General features: G+C 46.4%; 1 protein-coding gene across 1 annotated transcript; it reads right to left on the reverse strand.

Moving 5' to 3' along the window:
• Positions 1–995: 995 nt before the first annotated feature.
• On the reverse strand, positions 996–8,220 carry map1sa (microtubule-associated protein 1Sa; the record flags this gene model as incomplete). The annotated part of the gene is made up of 5 exons (XM_042516758.1): positions 996–2,776; positions 3,211–3,434; positions 3,525–6,465; positions 7,822–7,962; positions 8,128–8,220. Coding segments are annotated over 5 exons (3,555 nt in total), but the record flags the coding sequence as incomplete, so codon positions are not given.
• Positions 8,221–9,985: the final 1,765 nt, after the last annotated feature.

Below are 9,985 nucleotides of genomic sequence, written 5' to 3' on the forward strand. Positions count from 1 at the left end.
GAGGAGAGGAGAGAGGAGGAGAAATCTGCAGCTTTGAAGACTTTTTTGTTTGTTTTTATTCATCATTATTTTTTGTTGATTTTTTAAATGGAACAGGATGAATCACAAACTGATGTATTTTCATAATAAAACACTACAGACACTGTTACAGCACTACTTTTATTTTGAAAGAATCATTAAAATTAGTGTTTCATTACACAAATGACCTGTGTGTGTGTGTGTGTATGTTGAGGGGGTATTTTCAAAATAAAAGACATGTTGAGCAGGTTTATGGCTTCTCTAAGTCCGATTTGAGAGATTTTTAGAGTCACTAATAAAGTTGTAATATTATCAAACCAAAGTCTGTATTTGGAGAAATCTAAATATTTAACGCGTAAAGGTGCATTCTGACATTTAAAATATTCTGAGAAAAATGTAAATATTACAGCATGTTTTCAATTTTACAAAAAGTATAAATATTGTGAGAATGACATTTAAAAACTTCAAAATATAAAAAATAAAGTCCACACTAGAAAAAGGCCAAAATATTTTTCAGTGAACTGAACTGTAAAAAGTCTCAATATTAAATGCTTCTCTTTAAATTACTTTTATTTAAATAATATTACAACTGTGATCTCTGAATATTTGGACTTTGCTGAATTTTATTTTGTAGGAACAGACTGCAGATCAATAAAATCGGCAGACTGCTCCTTTAACACGATCAGCTGTTTGTGTGATCGATAAACTGAAAGGAGGGAAATGAACTGATCTATCAGGCTCAAGCTCGTACCGACGGTCAGACCAGGATTTAAAAGGACTAACATTTTAATAAATAAATAAATTAAAGATTGAAATGTTTGGGATGATTTTTTTTTTCTTTTTTTAAGAGCCGACCTACAGGAATAAAAACTTTACAGACGGCCGAGTTCATCTTTCAGCCGTCTCTCAAGAACAAAACAAACAAAAACAATAATAATAAAAGCACAAAAAGAAAAAAAACGTCGGTATCAAAAAAATTGATTGAATCATCTGAAATACTACAAACCCCCGAGAGCGTGCTGCAGGAAGCCTCCAATCAGAGAGCTCCTTCACTCTCCAACTCTCTTTGAGATTTTGTGCAGAAGGCAGCAGCCGAGGCTCCTGGGAAATGTAGTGTTCAGAGATCTTTCAGTCTTCACCTTCATCATCAACATGCAGTGACATCATCATCAGCATCATGTGGTTCCAGAAATTTAGCTGTGAACATCACAAACGCTGCTGGATCAGAACTTCATTAACATTTTACTGAGGAGGAAACTTCCCGTTACCATGGAGACAATGTTTGTTAATCACCGCAAAAATTCAGCGACTCTGAGACAAAAATCGGGAGAGAAAATTAAAAAATGGGATTTAAAGATCTGAGAGTTCAAATATTCCATGATGAGGAGAAAAAGATCAGATAATCATTAAAAACAAAGACTGTCAGCACGACAACACGTCGCCATGACGACAGACTGTCGCTCTCCTGACCTCATGATGAGAAAAACATCAGCTGACCATTAAAAACTACCAGACACAGAGAACGACCGACCGCCGAACAAAACAACAACAAACATCACGTTAGTGTGATGAAGAGACAAAGATCAGCTGATGATGAAGATCAGCTGTTTTCTGGCTCTCAGATTCTTTTAAGGATATTGATGACATCATCAGTGACATCACTTTCTTTGCCGTCTGACGAGCGCGGTGACTTCCTGTCACAGTTTCTGTTTTCTGTCGGTTCGCCCTGCGACTGATGTCACACATCTGTAACCAAGGAGACCGGACTGAATGCTGTCCAGCGCTCGCCACGGACGCAGGTCGACCCGCAGAGCTGCTGACGATACTTTGACCTTTGACTTTAAACTACAAACCGCACACAAAACAAACGATCATTTCAGCATCAATTTCTGCTGAGTCACCCAAGTCTGAGCGCCGTGCAGACAACCACTCAGTGCTCACCTGATTAGCTAACAGCTAACAGCAGCTAAAAGCAGCTGACCACAGTTAACAGCTAACAGCAGCTAACAGCAGTTAACAGCTAACATAAGCAGCTAACAGCAGCTAACATAAGCAGCTTACAGCAAAAAGCAGCCAGCATCAGCTAACAGCTAACATCAGCTGAAATCAGCTAGTAGTCGATGTTAGCTGCAGTTAGCTGTTAGCTGCCATTACCTGTGTGTCTCTTTGTCGTTTTTAATATTTCAGGTTTTTTCTCTCTCCGTTTAAAATTACATAAAACTTTAAAACAAAACAACTTCAGAGTTCAAATCCAGACCGATGCTAACGTTTGTTAGTCGCAAGTTGAAGTGCTGATCCAGCGGACAGTAGGTGACAGGAAGTGACAGGAGGTGACAGGAAGTGACAGGAGGAGACAGGAAGTGACAAGAAGTGGTGGTGCAGGGAATGTATAGAGGAAACTGTTTGTAATTAAAGTGTCTGGACTTCCTGTGTGGGGAACCTTCATAATAAAAGCGGGGAGTAACTGAACACGCTCCTGAAGAGGGCAGGGCTGATAAAGCTTATCCTGTCATTGGTCTGGTCAGGATGTAACCATGGCAACGGTCACTCTGTCTCCACCATGCAGAGGTCAGCTGTGGGCGGGGCCTCGGCGGGCAGGGCCTCAGAACTCGACCTTGCAGGCAGGGAAGGTCTCGTCCTGCATGGCGACAGTGCTGTTGCTGCCCAGCACGGTGACTGACAGGTCCCTCTGCCGCTCATGCGTCTCCTGGTACCACTCATGCATTGCCAACGAGTCAAAGGTGGGGATCAGGGTTACCTGTGGACACCAAAGGTTATATTTAAATCACCAAAACTTTAGAGATGTCCAGCAGCTCACCTGGTAGAAGGCTGTGTCCTCGCCACACCATGAGTTCGAGTCTGACCTCAGCCCTACGTTGCATGCCCCCACCCCCCACCCCTTTACTCAGCAGAGCAAAAACAGAAGGGAAAGCGAGAAGCCTAAAAAATAATCTGTCTGTGACTGCCTGCAGGTCTGCGGCTTCCTGCAGGTCTTTGTTTTTTGTGGTTGAAATCAGCTGATTTGTGTGTTTTATAGAGGAAACCTCTGAGAAGAATTCAGCTCAGATAAAAACCTTCTGAACACTGAAGGAATTCTGACCAGGAAATTGAGCTGGTTACTATCTGACAGACCTGTGTGGTTTGTGTGTGTGTGTGTGTGTGTGTGTGTGTGTGTGTGTGTGTGTGTCAGACCTGGATGTCGGGCCAGCTGCTCTTGCCGTCCAGCAGAGCATCCAGGAGGCTCCTCATCACCTTCTCTTTGACGGGGTCGTCTCCGCTGATAATGTAATAGGAGGAACGCAGACGTCGGAACAGCTCCTGGTCCACGGAGGACGAGGCACAGCCGGAGGGCAGGTAGGCCAGATCCACAAACACCGCAGAACCCTCAGAACCCAAAGAACCAGCAGCTCTGGAAGCTGGAGGGAGAACCAGATTAAAAGTGATGAGCAGGAGGAGACAGTTGGCAGTCTGATTTGTTTGAGTGTTTTTGGGACCAGCACGCCTACCTGATGATGAGACTTTTGCAGCTGCAATTCTAGAGCCTCCCAGTGAATTTCGTGAGGACGGCTTGGTGTCAATGCTGGCTGTCATCTTCAGCGAGCCCGTAGAGCTGCCGGCCTTCGACCTCCCGTTCTGGGCAGCAGCACCTCCAGAAGCCACCCTCTGAGCAATCCCGATGGATTTCTTGGTCTTGGCAGTGGCAGGCTTCAGACTACGACCACCCTCGCTATCAGCCATGCAGGCTCCGGGCTGCGACGGTAACGGAGGAAGGTCTTTGACGGGGGCTGGCGGTGGGTCATGACCCCCCCTGTAGTGTGGCATCAGGTGATCCTGCAGGTGAGTTGGCGAAAACAGAAGGCCGGAGTCGTCCTCAGAGTCGGAATCTGCAGTGATGGAGGGACAGTCGTCTGTGCAAGGGGGGACATCAGAGTCCGTGGTCATCAGGAGGGAGTCGCTGACCGGGGTGGGCGGAGTCTCCTGACTGTAGGCTAAGGGGCCGTCACTGCTGCTGGGGTCCTGTGAGTGGTTGTTGTCGGAGCAGTTGGGGGAGGCGGTGGCGAGGCCGGGGCCAATGTGGCGGTGCTGGAACTCACAGGGCGACACAAGGCAGAGGTCCACATCATGAGGGACATCTAAGAGGAGCTCCGACAGCCCACAGACCCGCTCCTCCTCCCCACCTACACACTGTCCATTCCTGTTTGACCTCAGAGGGCAGGAGTCCCCAACGTGTCCATTAGAATGGACTCTGTCTCCGAGGGGTCCTCTGGGGGATGCTGTCTGCTCCAAAGACACCGAAAGGGAGTCCTCGACCTCGGTGGAGTGAGGAGAGCTGACCTCCGCCGGCAGAGAGGTGATGGTGGGGGAGGAGTCAGGCAAAATGTCTCTAAGAGGACTGAGCATCCTCAGACTGGACTGTCTGTCCTGAGAGGAGGATACCGAGTTCTCCAAACCATCTTTGAGCTCCGAGGTCTTTCCACCTCCCTGACTTAACTCCTCAAAGCCCAGGCTTGACCTTCTCAGCCCTAAACCCTGAATGTCCTTGGAGGAGGACGGAGGGACAGGTGTATGTCCAGCAGAGATTTGATCTTTCTCCATACAGTGAAACTTCTCTGGACTCCCGCCTGTCCCGGTCTGGTTCCCATTGGATCCATCAGAGTGGACGTCTGCGGTGATGTTGGCATTTTGCCCGTTGTTCCCGTTGGCGTCTTCCAGTCGAAGTCTCTCAAACTCCACCGACATGTTGTCCAGTGTGGACACTTTTGACAGGTCTGCCTCCTTCTGGTTCTCCTGCTCCTTTGGACCTGCTTTTCCTTTCGACCCTTTGCTCAGCGTGTCTTTCTTTGGGAGTGTCCCGTCTTTCTTCAGTGTACCGCTCTTCCCTGAACCTTTCTTTCCGTCTGAACTTCCTGTCGGAGCTGAACTCGTCATCTTCTTCACGTCTCTCACTGCAGTTTTTGTCATTTTCTTGTCATCTGGTTTCACATCCTTTTTGCTGTCTTTTTTTGGTTCAGCTTTGACGTCTTTCTTTGGTTTTGTACCAACAGTTTCCTTCTTCACAGCTTCTTTCTTCTTCTCAGCGCACTCCTCTTTCTTCACAGCAGCAGCAACCTTCTCCTCCTTCTTCTTCACCTCCTTTTTCTCCTCTTTTGACAAATCTTTCTTTGGGACAATCTTCTCTGCAGGTTTCAGTGGTTTAGATTTGGCATCTGCGTCCTTCAGTTTGGGCTTCTCATCCGCATCCTTCTTGTCTTTTAGCACAGATTCTCCTGCTGCCTTTGGCTTCGTCTTCAGCTCCTGTTTCTTGACGTCGACACGTGTGCTCTTGTCTTTCAGCAAGGTACTGGTGGGTCTGGTGTCCTTGGATAGGGACTTAAGGCTTTCCCGACTCTCTGCTCGTTTTGGTTGTCTCTCAGTTCTGAATGTTTCCAGGTCCTTCAAACACACCACTGGATATTTGAGGAAATCCAGATGTTTGAGTTTTTCGAGTCCGTCCAGGATTTTGGTCTGCGGCGTGCAGCCAGGGAAGAGGACCCGGATGATCTTCTCCTGAGAACTGGATGGATGCCAGACCAGCAGAGCACAGATGGACGTGAGGCATGGCAACGGCAGATCTGAACCCTTTGAGCCATCGTTTGGCCAAAGCTGTAGTAAAGCCTCAAGATGTTTGCTGCCGGTGACTGGGTTCAGAGGGTATAGCTCCAAACGGCCCACTCCCATCTTCTGGAACAGGATGACTGGTTCTGTACTGGATCCACTGGGCCGGCTGAGGGGTTCAGGTCTGATGGACAGTCTCTGTAGAAGCTGTAGGGTGAGGGCCGCCTGGTCGCAGCTGCGCAGCTCGCCGGGGTCGCCCTGCAAGGACTTCAGTCTGTCGGGAGCGTTGAGGAACACCACCCCGATCTCCGGCGAGATCAGGTTCTTCATCCAGTCCTCCTCGATCTGAGACCCGGCAGCCTCCTCCTCCTCCTGCTGCTCCGCCAGCTTCCTCTGCAGCAGGCTGTTGAGGCCAGGCAGGTTGTCCACGCCGAGGTGAGTCAGTAGCACGGAGTCGATTCGGTCCAGGTGTCGGACCAGCTTCCAGAAGCAAGAGCGGGGATCAGAGCCGCCGTTCACCAGCACGTTAAAACCGTTTACGGCGAAGAAGGCGGAGTCGCCCGTCCCCCCAGGGAAGATGTAGCAGCAGGGCCGTGACAGCTTCAGGAACCCCACGGTGCTCGGCGGCTCCAGCAGGTCGAAGGGGGACTCGGGCTCCAGAGACTCGGACAGGTACTCAGTGAACTCCTGCAGCCCCTCCATCTGTGGTAGGACGGGGGGAGGGTTGATGTGGACGCTGATGTAGTCCTGCAGGTGATGTTTGTCCAGCACAGAGCGTCTCCAAAGGCCGAAGTCTGGACAGCTGAGGGTGAGACTAGACTTCACGTCGGATGAGCGCAGACACTCTGCAACCTGTCCAAACAAGGAGACAAAAAGACACCAAATCTGTCATCATCTGTCCAAACAAAGAGACACAAGAGACATCAAATCTGTCATCGTCTGTCCAAACAAAGAGACAAAAGAGACATCAAATCTGTCATCGTCTGTCCAAACAAAGAGACATCAAATCTGTCAACATCCGTCCAAACACAGAGATGAAAGAGACATCAACTATGTCACCGTCTGTCCAAATAAAGAGACATCAAATCTCTCAACGTCTATCCAGACACAGAGACGAAAGAGACATACAATATGTTATGGTCTGTCTAAACAAAGAGACACCCAATCTCTCGCCTGTCCAAACACAGAGACAAGAGAGATATCAAATCTGTCATCGTCTGTCCAAACAAAGAGACATCAAATCTGTCAATGTTTGTCCAAACACAGAGACATCAGGACAGACAGGGGACACAACATCACACACAGTTTTGATCCAAGCGGAGACAAAATCAAACAGATAATCCAGAGAACAAAGTGTTCATGTACTGATCATAGTGAGTGTCAGTATTGATCAATCATGTATTGATCATGGTGAGAGTCAGCATCAATCAGTCACATACTGATCATGGTGAGTGTCAGTATCAATCGATCATGTATTGATCATGGTTAGTGTCAGTATTGATCAATCATGTATTGATCATGGTTAGTGTCAGTATTGATCGAGCATGTATTGATCATGGTTAGTCTCAGTATTGATCGAGCATGTATTGATCATGGTTAGTGTCAGTATTGATTGATCATGTATTGATCATGGTTAGTGTCAGTATTGATTGATCATGTATCGATCATGGTTAGTGTCAGTATTAATTGATCATGTATCGATCATGGTTAGTGTCAGTATTGATTGATCATGTATTGATCATGGTTAGTGTCAGTATTGATTGATCATGGTTAGTGTCAGTACTGATCAATCATGTATCGATCATGGTTAGTGTCAGTATTGATTGATCATGGTTGGTGTCAGTATTGATCGATCATGTATTGATCGTGGTGAGTGTCAGCATCAATCAATCACGTACTGATCATGGTGAGTTTCACTATTGATCGAGCATGTATTGATCATGGTTAGTGTCAGTATTGATTGATCATGTATTGATCATGGTTAGTGTCAGTACTGATCAATCATGTATCGATCATGGTTAATGTCAGTATTGATTGATCATGGTTAGTGTCAGTATTGATCAAGCATGTATTGATCATGGTTAGTGTCAGTATTGATCGATCATGTATTGATCGTGGTGAGTGTCAGCATCAATCAATCACGTACTGATCATGGTGGGTGTCAGTATTGATCGAGCATGTATTGATCGTGGTGATTGGAGTTCTGACCTCGTGGTCGGTGAAGATATTGATGAGGTGGTTGAGGGAGAAACAGCCTCTCTGTAACACGAGGTCTCCAGACTCCTCCACACACTGACCGGCCAGAATCAGAAGTTTGTGTCGAGACGAGTCACAGACCAGCCGCCGCACCTGAGCGTGCGCGCACGCACGCACGCACACACGCACGCACGCAGGCACGCAGGCACGCACGCACGCACACACACACACACACACACACACACCATGTGATTACTGATCAATCATCAGAGGAGTTCAGGACCATGTGGATCAATAACTGACTCTGTCCCCTCTCACCTCGGAGCAGACCAAGTCGTGAGCTGGATTCAGGACCACCTGAGTGTCAAGGACATCTCCACAGTGCTGCAGCGTCCTCTGACCTGCAGGACAAAAAGATCAGCTGTTCACTCACCAACAGGAAGTCAGGTAGCCACACACGCTACATCACATCATCTCCCCCATAAACACGTGACGCGTTTCCAACACGCTCATTCATCTGAGGCAGCCCGCCGCCATTAAAACATCTGCCGCCACAGATTAACTGTTCATGGAGCTGCTGGAATAAACAAACTGTTCAGTTAGTGATTCATCACACTGTCGGAGCAGCAGAGCGTACTCTGGGCGCAGATGGAGCAGCAGAGCGTACTCTGGGCGCAGATGGAGCAGCAGAGCGTACTCTGGGCGCAGATGGAGCAGCAGAGCGTACTCTGGGACAGCCATGTGATATATATATCTGGCAATTTCTTTTTCTTTAAAATGTTTTTGTGAAGTTAAAATAAAAACTTCAGCGATCTTTTTTTTTTAAAGGGGAGCAATTTTTAAAGAAAAAAATTGACTTTTTTTCCAATTTGAGACTTTTCAAGAAAAGATTTTAGATTTAAAAAAAAATGTGTTTAATTTTTTTGTGATTTAAAAAAAATTTAAAAATTTGCCAGTTTTAAAAGTAAAACCAACTGTAAAAACAGATTGTCATTTATCATTGGATTTTTTTTTACACTTTTGACGGTCCTTGAACACATCATGTGTTATCATACAGGTTTGTGAAACAAAATTCCAGGATTTTTCCAGGTTTTCCATGACTGCAGGAACCGTGGTCAGCAGTAAAACAGCTCACACTTCCTGTTGCAATGAATCTCTTTGTGTCTGAAGCTTCATCACAACACATTTATATTCTGATTTATTTTTGTTATTCTGAAATAATATAATAATAACGTTTGTAGTCACATTTAGTATCAGAGTGCTTCTCAAATCAAGTTCAGTCTGAACACAATGACTGATTCAATAAAAACACATCAGCTCTCTGAATCTGAAGACTCACTTCACTCTCAGTTTGGTTAGAAAATCTTTTTTAAAGCTTGAATCTGGTCTCTGTGGAGCCTCGCAGACCCAAATGAATCTCCCATTAAATCGACCGGATCGCTCTGCCTGTTGGCACGGTAACATCTGCAGAAACAAATCAGCCTCATCACAAAAAGATTTCTGTTATTGATAAAGTGAAGATGATGAAAACACGACCCTCAGCTGGAGGGTTTTTCTTCTTCTGCAGAATGAATGAATGAATTTTACAGTGAAGTCATTTCACTGATCAGCTGATCAGCACGAGGCAGGTTTCTATTAACCCTTCAACGACACCAACTGAAACTGAGGATCCTAAACACGTCTAACGGAAACAGTCAGCTCCACGTCAGTTTTATACATGTTCAGTAAATACTGATGACGTTCTGATCAGATCTGCTCACATCGAGGACAGTTTAATATTGTTCATCTGTGATCTTCAGTTTGTCTCAGGAGACGAGGAGACAGACGTCAGCTGAAACGGTGGACAGCTGAGATGGTGGACAGTGGACAGTTTGAGATCAATCTGCTGCTTCAGCTCAGATTCTCTGTGAGCTAACGTGCTAACATGCTAACATGCGTCTCTCTGTCCATCTCTGCACTGCTTCATCAGAGAGGACACAGCTTTAACCTTTGACCCTCAGCAGACAGGAAGTCCTCCAGTTTCCTTCCTTTCAGCTGGTCATACTGTTACCATGACAACAGCTGCTGTGTGTGTGTGTGTGTTGGTTGCTGGTTGTCTGATTTAACACACACACACACACCACACACACACACACACACACACACACACACACACACACACACACACACACACACA

This window comes from Plectropomus leopardus, unplaced genomic scaffold (assembly GCF_008729295.1).
Source record: "Plectropomus leopardus isolate mb unplaced genomic scaffold, YSFRI_Pleo_2.0 unplaced_scaffold2557, whole genome shotgun sequence".
NCBI lineage: Eukaryota > Metazoa > Chordata > Actinopteri > Perciformes > Serranidae > Plectropomus > Plectropomus leopardus.